Here is a 19213-nt window from a genome sequence, read left to right as displayed (position 1 = left end):
CACACTGTAGCATGTCCTGCTTCACACACCTGGAGCAGTAGTTAAGGCTCCCATCTGTTAGCGTTGACAGAGCTTGATTTTAATCCCATCTGCCCTGCCAACAGTTTCTGACTGCCTCTTTAACTCCACACCAACATTCACTTCGACCTGCTTACAACACAAAGCAGGCAGCACAAACCCTTTTCATTTTTACCCACCCCTGGTAGCAAAAGCGACAATGTTGTCGTCACTTTTTAATAGTGTTTCATTATGGCGACCGACTGCGAATTGAAATAAGCCAACTGTGCACATGCCCCAGGGCCGAGGCTTGGGGCATGAATGTCAGCTGCACTGCCCTGCTGACAGGTTAGCAAGCGGGTAGCTTTCCCAGCATGCCTTTCTGCCCCGCCCCCTGCCATGCCCCACCCCCCCGCTTACCTGCAGGGGTCTCCTTCGTGGAGTGAGCCTAATAGACAGTAAAGGCGTGTGAGTCGGGGCTCAAAGATTTTAAGACGGCAATTCCATGAATAATGCATTCGTCCTATAAGCTGAAGCACTGAACCGTGTTTGTTTTTGCTAAAGGGGTGGGAGGGTGTCGACGAATGTCTCAAACAACAAGACAAGCAAAGCCGCGAGAGTTTTACGCACACGCTCCGCACGGAACAGTGCAGCAAATTTGTTTTCCGAAACATTTAATTAGGAGTTAATCTGTGTTTGCTCATACTTCCATTAAAGAATTGGATTTGTGTTTGGAGAGGAATGTTGAGCAGTGTAACTCCGACTTAATTTAATCAAGCCGGTATATACGGAGAAATGTTTTTGTTTGTTTTAGTAATGCTGACTTGAACTGAAAGCACATGCTTAAAAAAACCCCTCCAATATCTCAGTTTACGTCTCAGTCTGTGTCGTTTGCGGGGTCGCAACTTAAAGTATTTTGCAGGTGCTTGTTGACTTTTTCATAGACCTGTTGAGTGAAGTTACATTTTATGCTGAGTGAAAAGAAAACATGAATATCATGTTTGGAATGTTCTCATATGGACATGTGGATGAAGCAAATTTCTGCCTGGTGCTGTTTTTTTTTTAACAGTACTTACATTCATTAATGTAAAAAAAAAAAGGCTTTACACCCCGAGATGCTATAAAACTTCTTAGATTTATACATGCAATGTCTTTCATGTCACTCAGATTGCTATGAGCACTCTAGTGAGTGTATCTAAGTATCTTAGTGTTATTGTGTCTAAATAATTTGTTTATCTCTTGCTGAATTTTACAGGAATCCGGACAGAGCAGGACCTGTATGTCCGTTTGATAGACTCCATGACCAAACAGGTGAGCAGGCTTCTGCCCTGGAGTTCTCTCTCTCACAAGTCCAATGAGGATGACAAGAAGATATACCGTTTGCCTCTGGGCCTTTGGGAATGTTGTAGCTGTTGCTTTACCGCTCCGGCCTCATGGAGAATTCATAGGAATTGGCATGGGGGAGGAATATCCTGTGAACGAGTTTGGGGGAAAAAAAAAAAAGGCCCTGTTTCAAGATCCATCCGTAACCATCTACTCTAGATCCGATCGTAACCGCTCCACTTTTGACAAGAGCATTCCCAGCAGAGACGGATCTCTTCGGATACAGGCAACATGTGCGTTCATGTTTTCATTCTTTATGAAGTTTCAGTCTTAATTTCCAGATGTAGCTGGCCAGGTTTCTCTGACATGGGTGCCCATGTGTGTTGCCTGTGAGGTCTTTATGGACCAGGCTACAGACCTTTCACCTAAACAGAGTCACTCTGAAGTGAGACTCAACTCCACTAGATCTCTCCTTGGTGAAATGGATCCTAATTCGGGTCCCATCCTTGCCCCGCCCCCTCCTGGCTCATCCTGTCATTGGCTCAGCAGGACCCGTTGTCATGGTGTGTCAGGTTGCCTCAGATCGATATGGCAACCAGGTCCTCGACAAAGCGTCAGCCCCGGAGACCAATCAATAGGCCTTAATGTATCTGCAGAGCCTGCACACTAGAGACTATAATCCCCACCACAACAAAAGAGAGCTGCAGCCATGCACGCCTGAAAAATCCCTCCCTCACACACACACACACACACACACACACACACACACACACACACACACACACACACACAAATATACGCATGCTGTTTTACACTCTTTCACAAATTTGCGTGCACACACACCTGCATGCACACGCGCCTACACGCGCACACACACACACACACGAATATATACACACTCTCTCATGCACTCTCACACAGACTCTCATACACATATAGAGAACTGCTATCGACAAAAACACAAGGTGTGCAGATATTGATCGTCCGTTGTTTTTCTGTTGTGCTTGATTACGGATAATAGATGTGAGGGAGGATCCTCCCCTAGCTACAACAGATATCTCTGCTCAGATGAACACCCTTCCCTCCAAAGTACACATGTGGCATATTACCGATCGGAATGTGAAACATAATCGATGCGCCGGTACGTTCCGAGCTTGTTCTCCATCGCCGCCGTCTTCCACTTCAGGGTATTCTGCTGAGGAAAGCACCGTCTTCTCCGCACACGCTTAGGACACCTTCACGGCCGTGTCGACACACCATCCAGAACCGCTGCTCATCACCGGTGTCGAGAGCGTGTGAGGATGTATGCCCGGGCGGGCTACGCGGGCACCAGCGGCATGAATTACGACTGACAATACTGATGATATACAAATATCGACCCCTTCCCCTCTCTGCCAGTAACCCTTGCCAAAATCCCCTCCCCCACGCAACCTCCCTACCCACCCCTGTATGTGTGGATGCTACAGTAATAAAGGGACAGGGGCCGACAGAGAGAGAGAGAGAGAGATCAATAATGTAAAAGTGGCCGTTATCCTTGAAGTATTGTCCCCCAGGGCGCTGGTCGGCTCTGTCCGACCAACTTACCAAAGGCAAATGAAACTGGGCATGTCGTAAGGCGGGTTATGGGTGTGTGTGTGTGTGTGTCTGCTTAACAGTAGCCTACAGGGGTTGAGAGCAGGTTACTCGCCCGTTATGATATGCGCCGATCATCCGTCATGCGCGGTCACCGTGTCGGCTCCGTCACGGACACCAGGGAGGAAGTCTCCCGTTTGGGGGGTGCCTTCCTGGCCATCTGCCAGCTCGGATGGGACAGGAGCGGGAAAGACGAGCGCTGCTCCGCTGGGCGGGCCCCAGCAGAGTCGTCTGGGATCCCTCCTGGGTTGCGTTCCTCACACTAATGACCAGATTTAGCTTTTAGCATATGTTCAAGCTGCCAGCGATGCGCCGCTCTCAAAAATGTAACTAATGACCAGTCAGAGGCATTGCAGTCATATTAGCCTATTAGCGGCATGGCTGGTGTAGACTGAAACAAAGATCATTTGTATGTGTGCATAGCAGATTTCACAGAGTAACTCGAATTTCTGAACACTGTATCTTAAATAAATGCCTGAATTTCCGCCTACAGACGGATCCGTGTCGGTGATTCCGCTGTGTGACTTGAGCATGGGTCAGAAAAGAACATTAATGAGATTGAATGCCACTCTTCTGTCTCTCTTTCTTTCCAAGCCAATCATTTACGAGGGACAGGACAAAAACCCAGAGATGTGCCGTGTTCTCCTCACCCACGAGATAATGTGCAGGTGAGTTCATTTCTCAAACTTGTCTCACTTTTAAAGCTTTTCTAATTTTGAGCCCATTTCATTTTCAAGCCTTTTGTTTCTCATTTTCTGTTGAAGCCCTGCTATTTGAGAATGTGTGTTAAAAGCAGCTGCATAAACGCACACATAAGAATATCACTTCTGGCTCAGGAAGAGTCAGCCATTATTGCGAAGCTGTGAGCCAGGCTTTAGTATGCACCTCGTGGGTGTGCCACAGGGCTCCATATGCAGGCCAATGTGAATGTGCCCCTCTCCACTGTGTGGTGCTACTGGGCTTCCCTCATTACAGCGCACCCATCCGCTTTAATGCCATGTAATTATGGGCTCACGGTAGGCCGGTCAGCTGGAGGCCTGAGCAGTGAGGGCTTGTTCGCAGAGAACGCCCAGCGGGGGCCGGTGCGCAGGATCTGCGGGTGAGCACGGATGGTGTGGGAGTGCTGGAAGCTAGGAACCTGACTGGGTAGTGACCTTGGGGTGGGGTGGGGGGGGGTCAGAGGTTTCAGAGCCATGTTAATAATGCAGAAAGGGTAAATGAAGGGGACCCAGGCCTTAGGGTATCAGGCAGTTCTGGGATATAAAGCGGTTACTATACAAGGTCCTCCTAAAAGGATGGTTTATTTGCAATTTGTAGTAAATACAAGTATAGAGTGTAATCCAATTTAATTACACATGATTGACTAAATCAATATTAAGCCTGTATGTGTGGATAATAAATGTCTATACAGTATATGTTGCTAATAGAGGCATGTGTGCCATTGTCTTCACACTCGGGCTCTTTTACAAAGGTGAAATACTTGTGGGAAAGTACAAATTTGTCATAGAAACTTGCCTGAAACTTTTCAGAATGAAACATTATCACAGCATTGTCTGCTGAATTGTAAGCTCCATAACAGTGATGTCAGCACTTTCTGAACGCTGGCAGAGGATGTCGCTAATCTTGGCCATCGCTGGGCTCTGTCGGCCGACCTCACTGCTTCTGAACGGAACTCTTGCTGCGGTCTCGTGCCTTTTTAAACGGATTCCTCCCAAATAACCTCTTATCACGAGGCTCAAAGTGTGTGCCGCCGGCTTCTCCGCGCTGCGATCTCCAGACGGAGCCCGCCTCTCTCCCTCCAAGATAATTTTGATACAGGATCCATTTCCATAATGACGGCTCACTTCAAGGCGGTCATTACGTGATTGAGTGTGATTATTAGCAACTCGTCCCCTGATGAATGGTGTGTTTCCACTCGCTAATGAGAGGGAGGTGAGACATGCTTCCCCCGCGTCTGTCTCCCTTTCCCAGGTGATAGCGCTCTTTGTCGGGTCCCAGGCGAGGAACGCGCAGAGCACGTGCACGCGCACGCGGCTCAGGCGGGTCGTGGCGGAGGTTCGAGACGGGACTGATGTATAAAAATAATCGCCCACTTCCCGTCGCAGATGAATTACATCATTGCTTAAAGCCGGTTGGCGTTCAAGCATTCGGTTTTGACGGCTCAAATAAGCACGTCAGGGTTACGGACGGACCGCTACTGCGGAGGCGGGAGCGGAAACCGCTGTCACAGTACACAACGGATTACAGCGAGACAACATTTCAAAAAGTGGAGGAAGTGATTTGTCATGGGACCGGGCTTCTGTTGGCCCGTTGACGTCTGAGGTCCTCACCAACTATTCTCGCTGCTGGAAACTGGCACCCCAAAACACCAAATGAGGCATGGCAGCGGCTAGCTGGCGACGAGAGGACGGGGCACGGGGGAGGGACCCAGGGCTGGGCACCGCCCGCCCCTGCTCTGCAGCCAGGATGGGCGGAGGGACGGCCAAACAGGCCGGCTGTAGATCGCCAGCCCTGGCTGTGCTCTGCAACCCGCCTGTCTGGGTAATTACAGCACTTACCCTTTGAAAGCAAGCCCTACATTGACATCCTCTCGCTCTCTTTCTCTCTGTCTCTCTTGCTGTCTGTTTCTCTATCCTTTCTCTCTCTCTCTCTCTCTCTCTCTCTCTCTCTCTCTCTCTCTCTCTCACCTTCCCTCACTCTCCCTCTGCGCTCGCTCCTTCTCTGGGTCTTTCTGGGCCGCGGAGATTCAGACGGGCTCTGTGTCGCTGCCTCGGTGATTACTCAGCATGCTGTGAAGGCTCCGCTAAGCTGTAGTGGGTACCGATGCTGCCTCTCCCTGCCAACAAGAAACCATGGGCAAGACCCCTAACACTATTTGCCCCATTAACATATAGTGTTATTAATTAATTAACACTATTATCTCTACTGCAGATGGAAACTGTAAGTTGATCTGCATAAGAGTAGCTGGTATATGTAATGTAACATCGTGCCCATATGCCATGCACCCGCCTAACTCCGTTCTCGGCGGCCCTGTCTGGAAGGTCCAGACTCGAGGTGGTGTTGACGGGGTGCCCCACTCCGTTCCTAGTCCAGAAAAGCTGGCTTTCCTCTCCCAGATGCCACGGCTTATTCCCAGCCATGTTCGGAGGGGCCGGGCCTTGAGCCCGAAACCTCGCTTGTTTCACGGGCGTCGGGTTGCCGTCATTAGCTGGGCTAGCGCTAGTCCGTGCGCACCCCTTGGGGGGATCGCCATTAAGGTGGCATTACGGACGCTCTGCCAAGGTTTGTTTTGGTGTGTGAAGGGCCAGGGGGTCCCCGAGGAGCCGGCTGGTGCTCTTGGGGTCCAGTTTGTTTATAACACTTCTTTCTCAGTTTGAGAAGGTTGTCACCACAGCCGCACCATTGGGCTTCCAATGCTAATTGGTCTCCTGGAACTTTGCTAATGGGTCCAAGTAGCTGGGGGAATAAATTATTGTGGCTCTGCTCTATGGCAACAGTCACATACACACAAAGAGAAGGAAAAAAAACAACGCTAGGCGGATCATGGATCAAACAGTGTGATAAATGATTCATACGGCTCCATTATTTTGCATTCAGAAGCTCTGACTGAGGATGGTTTGTCAAATGACAATATAATTCACAACCGCATGGGGTAAGACGGATGAATACAACAAAATTCATAACTGCCTGAAAAGCTCCCAAGAATAATGAGAACAAATAATAAGAACAATCAATTTATCATTACCAAACCGAGCCTGTGTATTGTCTCATTCATGTAATTATATTTTATCCAGTGCATCTATCTGATACCTTTTACATATTAATTACCTCTGCCATCGCAGTCAACTTCATCCAGAACTCTGTGAGTTTTAATTAATAAATATGAAATATTAATAAACTGCAGGTCCAGATCCTGTTCCCGGGAAGTGCAGTAATGCCCACACCAATTTGGCCGAGGGACGCGGTGTTTTTCTGGGCTCCGTTTTGTCTCAGGCTGGAGCGGCTGTATTTAGGGGAACCACATGCCACCAGACGAGGTGCCAGCCTAGGGCGCGGGTCCGAGTGAGGGCAGGGGTGCCGCACCGGCACGTCTCTGGGCGCTGTCCAACCTGTCAGAGGCCCGGCTGAGCGACCCTGGCGCGGGGCCAGCCCAGCTGGGGAGCGAGCTGAGGGCAGAGGAGAGAGAGGGCGACCCGTCAGGAGAGAGCCTCGGCCCCGGGCATCACGCCGCCGCCCCTCCGTCGCTCTGCGGAGGGTCGGGGGAGGAGGTGCCGCTCGTTCACGGCTCCTGATCGGAGGGACCGAAGCCAACAGAGGCTGAAAACGAACCCACGACACACACATGGCTCCGAGGAGTACAAAACACATCTTTGCTGTGATATTAGTGGTTTCACATGGTATTCAACTCTGTGGTACTGTTCTGTCTTCCTAGTGTTGTACTGGGGATTATTTTATTTACCTGTACAGTATGTTATCATGTATCTGTTTCTGTACTGGGCTAAAAGAAATGTATGAAGAACTGATGTGCAGGGACTAAACCTCGCTGATGCGGTTTTGTTGCAGTCGGTGTTGTGACAAAAAGAGTTGCGGGAACCGAAATGAGACGCCTTCGGATCCGGTCATCATCGACAGGTAAGTGCACCCCCCTAGCTTTCCCCTACCTCTCGTCTCCAGGGTCCCCAAGCAACAGCGAGGCGGCCCGCGTCTACGGGTACTCGCGTTAAGGCCCCGCCCATCGGCCTTACGTCTTCAGCCTTCCTCGGGGCAGTAGGATACCCTTGTGGACGAATGCACTTGTAAAATCCTGAAACCCTAAACAACGGACAGCTCCCGTTGTTTCGATCAGGCCGCCAAAGCGAGACCGGGATGCGCAGACACGGACGCAGCCATCGCTCTCTTTACCGCGCTCTGAGTTCTCTCAGACATCTCCGCTGTAAGATTCAGAACTGCATGCGTTCTGCAGGCAGCGAACAGCAGGGTTGGGAACGCGGAGAGGGAAGAGCAGTGGTGCATTCCTGCCTTTTTCATTCCTCCCTAGCCAAGCGCTCAGTCCGTGCGGAAGGATACAGGCGGGTGCAGGCGTGAGGTGGCCCACGTTTCAGAGCAGGGCTTGTATTTGTAAGTGACTCTTAAATGGACTCCCTTATGAGTATCTCAGATTGACACTACTGAGTCTCTACCTGCTAAATTCCTCTTAAGGGAGCTGCCTTAATGACTGAGCAGGAATGCGTGCGGTTGTGTGTGCGTGCAGGTGAGCGTGTGTGTGTGTTTGGGGGGGGTTAGGCTGCTTTTCCAAACAGGACAGCAGTGTGTGTGTGTCCTCCTAGGGCACTGGGGTCATTACCAAATCCATGCTGGCTCGTTAGAGTGGGCTTGGAGCATGTCCAGCAGACAGGAGAGCCGGAAACGAGTGACCCACCCTCTCTCACCCACACACATGCACAAAGACGCACAAAGACCCACGCTCGCGCGCACACACACACACACATACGGAATGTTCTCACCTCTAGCTGCCATGGGGTGCTTCTGATTGGTGTAAGGTCCAGACCCGCAGTGATGATGTCACCTCCAGCTCCCCCTTCATTGTGGGGCACGCGGGCATAGGCGGTGGCGCGTGGGGTAACGAGTGCACCTCCCGCTGATGCGGAATGGCGCCGTTAACCGCGAAACCGAGCGCCCCCGCCGACATTAGAGAGCCCCAGCTCACGATCGAACCGGCGACGATGCGGGCGCGTGAAAGAGAGCTTGCATTTTTCACGTCCCCACAATGAGGCCGACAGCACTGCCTGGAACATCTCCTCTGGGGCCGGTTGGCATGGATAAGTGTTGTAGGGCCACATCACTGATAGCCTGCAAGGTGCAGACGTGTGTGTGTGGGTGTGTGTGGGTGTGTGTGTGTGTTTGGGTGTGAGCGAGTACAACTGCCACATCGGAGCCCCTCATTACAACAACCAAACCCATTGCAAAGTGTTTACCAGAGGCAGTGGAGGGATCTGATTTAAGGCGGACCGGCCCATACGACTGCATTTTAGCGCCCTATTAAGATCCACAGTATTTATGACCTCCTTAAACCAACAGATAAATCAGTGGGGGTGAGGCGCAGACTCCGGCTCGTCATGCAAATCAATGCTGGTGCTCGTCACTGTAAAAGCCTTAATGGCTGCCATTCTTTGCAAACATGCATGTGCATGCGTGTGCACACACACACAAACACACACACAGACACACACACACACAGACACACAGACACACACACACACACACACACACACACACACACACACACACTCACACACACACAGACACTGCCATTGTCTGTCACAGCCAGGCTTTGGAAATCAAAGTCCACAGTTGTGGTATGCGGTCTCACACATCATAATTACATATGCACACACACACACACACACACACACACACACACACACACACACACACACACAAGTGTGCATGTGGACATACGCATCTCATACTCCACACACATACAGCATCACTGAGATTCTGAGATTCTTTTTTGTGTTGCTCTCTCTCTCTCTCTCTCTCTCTCTCTCTCTCTCTCTCTCTCTCTCTCTCTCTCTCTCTCTCCTCACTGAGATGTTTCATTTTGGTATAAGAGTCAATAGGGGCAATACCCAGCCTTAATAAGCCTGAACGATAGCTGTGTTTTGTCTGATAAACAGAGCGCCTCAGATCATTGATTCAACCGTCCGGGGAAATAAGGTAGAACTAATTATGATGAGCAAATCACTCCCGCGCCTCCCTCCGCGCCCCCTGCCGCCGACCCGCACCTCGGCCCCTCTCCCTCCCGCGCCTGCCTCCCAGGTCAAGTGCGGGTCAGAAAGGTCGGAAGGGTCGGAGGTCGCGGGGAAGCAGCCCTAGAGTGCTCGTGCTCGGAGAAGAGGAAGCGCTGAGGGGCACACACACGGCTGCCGGAGCTTGTGATCTATCGTCTGCCGGACGCTGAAACAGGTGTTATTACAAGCTAATATTGCAATTAGATCGCCCAGCGAGCCCATCTCACGGGGCAATAAATTGTCTAGTACTGTCAGTGAGTATGCGGGAGGGGGTGGGTTGTGGGGTATGGGCGTTCTGCTTAATTGCGCCCCCCCTTCTCTTTAATGTTCTTGCTGAACGGGACAGACCGGAACGTGTCTCGTGCGAATACGGCGACTAGAGGCGGGAGGGGCAGCCCATTCGCGGTCATTTAAAAGCAGGAGAGCGAGCAAGAGTGGCCTGTGACAGTCCGGTGGGGGTGGGGGGTAATTCGCTCCATTGCTGTGGTGGTACCCCCCCCCCCACCCTGCGTTCTGGCCCGTGGGTTCCCCCAACAGAGTCGGAGCCTTAATGTGGTAAAAACCCAGTGCAGTAACCGAGTCTGTTCTCGAGTGTTTCCCAGAAATCGATGGCATTAAGCTGCTCTATTTTGATTTATCTCAATATGCTGCATTTATTACTACAAAATAAATCACGTTAGAGGAACTATAGCAAGTCAGAGGGGAAAGAAAAGCCACTCAGCTTTGTTTGGGGGGATTATTTGCTGTTGGTGTTACTCTGTCGTGGGTTATCAGCATGTGCTGGATTTGAGCAAGTTTTGCTATATATTGTTGCAGTCTCTCAGCTCACACTAGCTCAGAGGAGGCACTCTGCGTGAGGGGTTAACTATGAAGGCGAGTGTGTGTGTGTGTGTGTGTGTGTGTGTGTGTGTGTGTGTGTGTGTGTGTGTGTGTGTGTGTGTGTATGATTGTAAAGGTGGGAGCCATGCCACTACTTTTGCGTGGATGGAACACTTCAGATGTGTGGGCTTGTGTCTGTATGTGTGTGTTAAGAGTTAACCCAGCAAGTGTGTGTGTATGTGTGTATGTGTGTATGTGTGTGTGTGTGTGTGTGTGTGTGTGTGTGTGTGAGTTAGGGGTTAACCCTGCAGGGGTTGGCGTAGTTATCAGCCCCTGTGGACCCTTCCCAGCAATAGCTCTCTATTGATCCGGCCTGGAGCACATCGGTGCCTGCCAGATTAAGAGTATAGATTAGCAATAAAAGGAGGACATTACTCGGCAGCCTGGCTAAAATTGAAAAAAATGATGAGGTCCTGGAAGTGGGCATGACTCAGAGTCAGGGAGAGCCATGGCTACGGCGACGGAGCTGCCGCGGTTTCATGCCAGCGGTGGATGGCATTCGGAATTCAGGTGGGAGCTGCGACGACAGGTGGTCCCGCGGCACCTATGTCAGAGCGTTTTCTGTCCTGTGATTTGTCTTATGTCCTAAGGAGCCTGCAGGACATGCCTTCCCCAGGCTGAAGTCTCGTGGTTCCACTGCAGCGATTTTCAGTGTCAGTGTCAGAATTGATCATAATCGACTCTAATAATATTTAATAAATTAGGTGATCATTTTATTGGTGGAATAAAAATCTGTAGCTATGTACAAACTGCTGTGTATGCGTGTCCTCTGGCCACATTTGTGGATTTTTGTATTTTTTGTTTTTAAACTGTAATAGTGAATTGAAGCAAATCGTCGTGACATTTGAGATTTGATAACACACTGAATCAATTCCTGACATCTCAGCATGAGGCCCTGATTCATATCCGATGTGTTGGTTAGTAAATCACTCCATTTGATTGTGGGCCTGATTCAGGACTTCCTGTGTCAGGTTCGGGGACGTGATGCGGTTTCCTGTGATGTGGTTATATTGTAGCGAGCCACAGTCATGGTTTATAGTGCCCTGCTAAAGCGGTGTGTTATGGTAGCATTTTACACTTTCATGGTGTAAGTTTTATTGATTTATGTTTACAGTTTATTGAAGGAGGAAGCAGGATGAAGCCGTGCTGGATGTTTTTTGGAATGTTAAAATTGTTTGGATGGTAAAAGTTAGAATCTTGATTTTGCACTTTACTCACTGTCACCACCACAAATCCCTGCATGAAAAGCACTATCGATGTGTGTGTGTGTGTGTGTGTGTGTGTGTGTGTCTGTCTGTGTGTCTGTCTGTGTGTCTGTCTGTGTGTCTGTCTGTGTGTGTGTCTGTGTCTGTCTGTGTGTCTGTCTGTGTGTCTGTCTGTGTCTGTGTGTGTGTGTCTGTGTCTGTGTGTGTGTCTGTCTGTGTCTGTGTGTGTGTGTGTGTGTGTGTCTCTGTCTGTGTGTGTCTCTGTCTGTGTGTGTCTCTGTCTGTGTGTGTCTCTGTCTGTGTGTGTCTGTGTGTGTATGTGTGTGTGATAAGTGTGTGTTATCTGTGTATGTGTGTTAATCAAGTGTGTATGTGTGTATAATAAATGTGTTATTTGTGTGTGTGGGTGCGTAGGTGTGTGTTTGTGAGGGCAGGAGTCTGATTGGATGATAGCCAGTGTTACTTTTGACTGTGGGGCGCTCGTGTGTGGAAGTGCTGGCACACCAAAACACTGACAGGTGTGGGGGGAAATGAGGCCAGTCGCTACGGCGACATGGAGCGTAAAGTTCCCATAGCGATGGTCATCTCTCATTAACCCCCGAATCTATTGAGCCATTTCCACTCAAAAAAACCCCCCCCAAAAAACAAAAAACCCATAAACATTTCTCCCACCAGAATGCTCTACAGAGAACCTGCACCATCACTACAGGGAACAGATTACATAATCCTAATCCAACCATCAGACTAATGTCCCTTCTAAAACAGATCACGTCACACTGATCGGTAGGGAAGCCACTAACTCTAACAATTACTCTACCATGTAGGGCACACCACATACACACACACACCTTGCGTCAGTACATTGGTGTACGCACGTGTATGTGTGTGTCTGGAACAGAAATGACCTTGACTCCCAGTCTGTGGGATGGAGCAAGGTGGGAATATTTCAGCCGACGTATGTGGCGTAGGCTCTCTCCTGTTTCACGCCGTCCCCGTGGTCGGGCTCTCGCCACATGCGATGCTACACGGGCGGTAGCTGCAAATAGAAACCCACAGAGCTGTCCTGTCAGTCAGCCACCCCGCGAGCCCGGGCTCTGCCTCAGAAGGTTAACCCCATCTTAATGCTAAGAGTTGCGCGATTAGCACGTTCGGAGCTTATTTTTTCTGGTCCTTTCTCGCCATACGCTCAAGATAAATGTGTTTAGTTAAGCGACACGTGCAAAGGAAAAACTGTCGGCCAATAAAAAAAAAAAGCAGAAAGGAGTTAAGTGAGGAACAGAAAGGAACCAGAGACTTTTCTCCCTTGTTTTTCTCCAAATTTCTTTAGCGAGACAGTCAAGACACCTGGTGAAGTCGTTACTTTTTAGTGCGCGTTACATGCTACAGTGTTCTCACTCTAAGATCAAGTTCCCTCCCAAGAAAGTGAGCTAAGTGAAGGATAGCTGTCGAGTCCTTACAAGACCCTCTGGGGTGCCTGCTCCGTGTGGAATCGGCTCATTTGCGTATCCCTGCTAGAGGGGAGAGAGATGGTGCCTGTGTGTGTGTGTGTGTGTGTGTGTGTGTGTGTGTGTGAGAGAGGGAGAGGGGCGCAGCTGGCCTGGCGGCTGCTGCCTCCCCAGTGGGGAGGTGCCGGGGTTTGGATCCAGAGCTCCGCCGTGAGCCGTGTCCTGGAGCCTGTGGGGCTGACGGCATCAGGCCTGCATTCAGAGCCCAGAGCCCCGCCCTGGGGCATGCTGGGATACTGGACGCAGTAGTGAATGGGCCCTGATCTGGTCCAGCATGAGTGTGAATTTATGTGGATATATGAGAGAGAGAGAGAGAGAGAGAGAGAGAGAGAGAAAGAGAGAGAGAGACTGAGTGAGAGAACTTTGATGAAGTGTTATACAGAGCTACATGTATGCCTATATTAACAAACTAGACTGTGGGTCTTTATCTTCCGTGACGTAAAGGCCACCCATACCTTGGGCATGGCAGTCTGAATCAGCGCCCCCTGCAGGTGTGGAGATGGCGAAGTACCGCTAAGCCCACCATGCCGGCGCCCTAGTGCCAACGTCCACCTCGTCCCTCGCGCCCCCTCTGCCAGGCTGAAGCAGTCGATCCCCGCTTGGCCGCTCCTGCCTTTGGCCGGTTAATGGGGGTTTTTTCGCTGCAAACGTTGATCACAGAGAGGTCACATATGGGAGCCTCATTCACTCACCCCCGCACCTCCTTGGCCCCAAACCTCCGCTGCACCCACCAGCACCACACGGAGTGTCGCGAAAAACAGGGCAGGTCCGCATCAGCCGGCCTGATTTTGGTCCTTGCTTCCCAGTGTTTTGTGTCATTTGCTCCTGAGAGCAGGCCTGAACCTTCCTGCCACCTCCCTGGCCACCCCGCCCCTCCCCACCCGGCTCCACCCCCCCACCCCCTTTCCCCCCGGCCGCAGGTGTGCAGCATCCCCAATTAAAAGCAGCCCCGGCAGACCACCGCGCTCCCAGCCCGCGAGCGGCAGGAGCAGAAGGTGTTTTTCTTAAGGCGGCCCCGATATCTCTATTGACTGGTGCAGGCAGATTGGCGGGCAGAAGAAAGCAGTGCACCTTAAACATCTGTGCGTGTGTGTGTGTGTGTGTGTGGCGGGTTTAGAGCAACGAGCCCCTGCGGCTCCTGGTCAGGTCAGGCTATGGATGTTTGTCTGGAGAGATGCTGGTGAGACTGTCACAGTGGCGGGCCTCTGTCGCACACCCCCTCTCCCCCACACACACACTCATTGTTTTCTTTTTGTGTTTTGCATCTTGCTGGGATCTGGGAGCTGTGCTGAGTGAAAACCACACAAACATGTCCACATTTGTTCTCAGAAAGATTTGGATCCCTGCACTTGCGCCTCGAGGACGGCGCTGATTTGACAGTCTAGACAATGCCGACGGAATGGCCGATGTAATCGGCGCGTTCATGCTCGTTTCTCCATCGGAAGCACTGAGCCCTCCATGTTCTCTGTGTCCATCAGCATCGCTAGCTTCCTGATGTGCTGGAGCGATGGAGTGTCCTGGACAGTGTTCCTGTGAAGTGGGGTGGGGGTGGCGAGACGGTCCTCTGTGTCTCGCCCCCGGTCCTCTGTGTCTCACACAGTCTCCGGGCGACAGCTTGGCCCTGACATGCCTGGATCTGTCTACAGCCTCAGGGGCACAGAGAGAGAGAGAGAGAGAGAGAGAGCGAGCGAGAGAGAGGATGTGTGTGTGTGTGTGTGTGTGTGTGTGTGTGTGTGCGTGCGCGTGTGTGTGTGCGCGTGCGCGTGTAGGGAGGTGAGACGTTAGACAGAAACGTGAGGAGCCAGTGGGGGCAGAAGACAGAAGTGATGGTCTAGATGAAATGGAGTGGAGGTGTGGAGAGAAAAAAAGGAGGGAGGAGATAGAGGAAAAGTAGGGGAGAGAGAGAGAGAGAGAGAGAGAGAGAGAGAGAGAGAGAGAGAGAGAGAGAGAGAGAGAGCGTGCAGATTAAGAGAGTATTGATTTATATATAAAGATTCAGAAATGTGATCTGGGGGAATGTGTCAGCAAAGCAGGTAGTCAAAGGGGAATGCTTCAGAGCCACCTGGTGTCTCCATTACATAATCTTCAAGAGTTTGTACTGGTCTCCAGTTCAGTCATATCCTCTTTGGTTTAAACTGTACTTTATTTGCACCAGTCCTGTACCCAGCGTGTTACCAGTATCAGTTGCTGAATGGTTTATATGGTACACTTTGTTGGTTGCTGGTTGGTGGATGGTTTATATGGTACACTTTGTTGGTTGTGTTGGATGTGTTGTGTCTGTGTTAGTGGGTTCTGTCCTGAGAGTTACTTTTCTGTACTTACACACACTTAAAAGCCCGTTCTGTAGATGAAGCGTGCAGTGTCTATGTTCTGTTTGTTGTGTGTGTGTGTGTGTGTGAGGTGTCCAGGCTGGTAGATCAGGGAGGTTTTTTTGCTGCACTACTGGAAGAGCATCTATATTTGAGGCTTTTCTGCACAGAGCTACAGCCTGTGGCTTTACCCATTCAACCCTCAACTCCTGCAATGCGCGCGCGCACACACACACCCACAGACACACACACTCTTGCACATGCACGCATACACTCACACACACACACACACACACACTTGCACACGCACGTACACACGTGCACGAACACACAAAGAGCATTCATATGTACACACACCTGTAAGTTCCAGCAAGCTCCATACTGTACATCCCTGAGTTTTATAGCACTATAAATGCTTATGCGCACAGCACACACACACACACACAAATCTCCCCACCACAGTACCAGTACACATACAATGCTGTTCTGAAACACACATGAACACACGTTCCTACTGAAGACAGTTACATGCTACCGCTATAAAATCCTTCTCACTAACACACACACACACACACACACACACACACAACGCAACACAAATCAATACCAATTTATAATTCAGGATTGCTGGAGTTTGGGTTTTAGGGCAGGCCAGCTTCCAGGCTTCATAAATATTACAGTGTTATTGACTGAAGCCCAATGAATTGGAGATTTTTTTCCTTCTCTCTCTCTCTCTCTCTCTCTCTCTCTCTCTCTCTCTCTCTCTGTCTATCTGTCTCTCTCTCTCTGTCTCTCTCTCTGTCACTCTTGCTCTTTCTGTCTCTCTCTCTCTCTCTGTCTATCTGTCTGTCTCTCTCTCTCTGTCTCTCTCTCTCTGTCACTCTTGCTCTCTTTCGGTCTCTCTCTCTCTCTCTGTCTATCTGTCTCTCTGTCACTCTCTGATTTCTTTTCACTTTTGTCTCATTCTCTCTCCCCCATCTCCCCCCCCACACACACACCCACACACCCCCACACACACACCCACACACACCCACACACCCACACACACTCCTCTTTCTCCTTTGTCTTGTATCATGCTGCCACAGAGCTGTGACGTCTGGCTTTTCTCCTTTCTTCCCCTTCAAATTAAGGAATGATACCAATCCGGATGACACGTCTGATCCCAAGCACACGAGTGAGCGGACGCTAATAGTAGGACAGCGTCCTGTCCCAGTCTGTCAGGACATGTAGCACGGGCAGGACGTGGCTGTACTGTGTGTGTAGATCACTCGCTGTTGATCTTGTACCGTGATCCTCAGCCTACTACCTGGACAGCTTGGCTTAGCAGTGAAAAAGGCAGGCACAAGCACATGCGCACACACACACACACACACACACACACACACACACACACACACACACACATACACACAAAAAAACAAACAAACCCACAAACATACAGGGTGATATGTGTGTCTTGTGATTACAATGACATAAAAACACAAGTAGTTACACACACAAAAAATATCTTTGTTATGAAAGTGTCTGGTAGTAGTGTTGTGCTATGTAAACTTGTATTACACTGGTCAGATTCCAGTTCCACATGCAGCGGGTCAGTAGCACTAAGCAGGTGTAATGAGAGAGAGAGAGAGGGAGAGAGAGAGAGAGAGGGAGAGAGAGAGAGAGAGAGAGAGAGGGAGGGAGAGAGAGAGAGAGGGAGGGAGGGAGAGAGAGAGAGGGGGGGGGAGATTGAGAGAGGGAGATTGAGAGCGGGGGGGAGAGAAGGTTATTGTTTTCTCCACTTTTCATATTATACTTTCTGGTTTACCAAGACGGAAACTTGGTGTGACTGAAACACACAGATATCACTGCTTAGTGTAGTTAGCTGGACATACACACACACACACACACAAAAAAATCACCTCACTTTTCTCTGACCTGGTGCTCCCATCTCCATGTCTCCGGAGGGATTCTGACCAATGAAAGAAAATCAATCATGTCATAAAACTGAGCAAAAAACATCTCTAGCTCGCTAACAGAGCACCAGCGGGTATAGCCTTTACAGAGAAAACCACACATATGCGTGTAAGGCATGTGTGTTGGGGATTAATAGGCAGAGCTCACCATCTCAGCAGTCAATACTCAACCCATCAACCACCTCACTATTAATCCCTTAATCCCTACACGCCTCCCGCTGAATTGTGAAGCAATGGCGGGGTGTGGTCAGTGCAAAGCCCCGCCTCCACGCCCTCCTCTGGACGCCACTGAGCTTACTGAGATTGGACAAGTGCGCCTTTACGCAGAGGATGGAGAATGTGTGTATCCAACAGGGGCGGGGTTACCCCCCCTGTGAATCATAAAGAATTTGTCATAAATTATTTCAATATTTGAGTAAAAAAAAAAATTATATTAATTAACAGCGATAGGACTGTAGCTTGAAAGGCTACTTTTTGTGTAAAAGTGTTTCAGTGCCAGAGAACATGGTGGCTCTTCGTCTCCGCCCAGTGAGTTTCACCACGCCCTCCTCTGCCAGACTCCTCCCACCAGCTGTAACATGAGCCTATCGATGATCTCTCTCCCAGCATGGCTCTGGCTTTTCCTGTTAGCCCCACCATGATGGGGCACTCCATGTGCCGGAGGCTGGGGTCGCGGCCGGGGTGGGTGCCGTGTGTGTGTGTGTGTGTGTGTGTGGCATAAAGAGACCCCCCCCCATGTCGTTACTGAGAATATTAGAGACTTTGGTATATTCTGTTAACCAAATGACAAGGCCACTTAAATATGAGAGTGATTTAAGCAGATGTTCGGTTTGTGAGGGCAGGCGTGTTCCCCAAGCATCACCCGAAACGCCCTTTCGAGGGCAGATTGTCTGAACGCGTGGTGGACGTGGCGGGGTGAGGGTCCCACCCCCTCCTTGCCCCGGCTCCGCCCCTGCCTCGGTGCAGGAGAGGAGCCGTTCCGAAGGCCCTGCCGTGCGGCGTAAAACGGCTGCCCGCCGCTCACTAATCACGACCGCGGGGTCCGCCGTAGTGCCGCTTGGCGGAGGAGAGAGAGAGACTGAGAGGGAGGAAGGGAGGGGCGTATGAACGGACAGAAAGAGAGCAGCCCAGGCATCTTTAGTGGCAGTAAAACCCTCTTAGTGGGTAGTGCCATCTGGCCCAGGCCCTCGTGGGGCTGCCGTGTGCCCAGAGCTCGGGGTCGAGATGCATTATTGCCCAAGCCTGCCGGCTGCAGATGGCACGGGCCGGGCCGCCGGTACCTGCCAAGGTCGGGCACGCGTCCGCATTGAGATCGCTCGCCCGCACGCACGAGCACACGCGTGCCCGTACGCGCCCACACGGCGGAGCGGGGAACGTGCCGGGCGCTAAATGGCGTGGCGAAGCTTTTTATGGCATGTGGGGCGTGTCGGATGAGGAGGCCCCCTCAGTGTCAGCAGAGAACTGCCATATGTGTGTGTCTATTGGTGGATGGGTGTTGGCTGTGTAGGCTCGCGCAGTGGTGAGATGAACGTCAGGCTTGCTGTGTCCTGCATGTCCGGAGTTGTCTTTCCCAGAGACGGAGCATTCCCGGCGTTCCCGCCATGCTGATGTAGAACG

The 19213-nt window shown here is 50.8% G+C and overlaps 1 protein-coding gene across 3 annotated transcripts in view; it reads left to right on the top strand.

Annotated features, from left to right (window-relative positions):
• Nucleotides 1–19213, top strand: part of LOC113592241 (transcription factor COE3) — a 96042-nt gene that overhangs the window by 16509 nt on the left and 60320 nt on the right. For all 3 annotated transcript variants that reach the window (XM_035525766.2, XM_035525773.2, XM_035525756.2), the window contains exons 4-6: nt 1253–1308; nt 3547–3620; nt 7516–7584. In XM_035525766.2, coding sequence (XP_035381659.1) covers nt 1253–1308; nt 3547–3620; nt 7516–7584 — 199 coding nt within the window. The remainder of the gene's footprint in view (nt 1–1252; nt 1309–3546; nt 3621–7515; nt 7585–19213) is intronic.

This window comes from Electrophorus electricus, chromosome 3 (genome assembly GCF_041902795.1).
Source record: "Electrophorus electricus isolate QZ-2024a chromosome 3, ASM4190279v1, whole genome shotgun sequence".
Taxonomy (NCBI): Eukaryota; Metazoa; Chordata; class Actinopteri; order Gymnotiformes; family Gymnotidae; genus Electrophorus; species Electrophorus electricus.
This window is presented reverse-complemented; position numbering and strand designations above follow the sequence as displayed.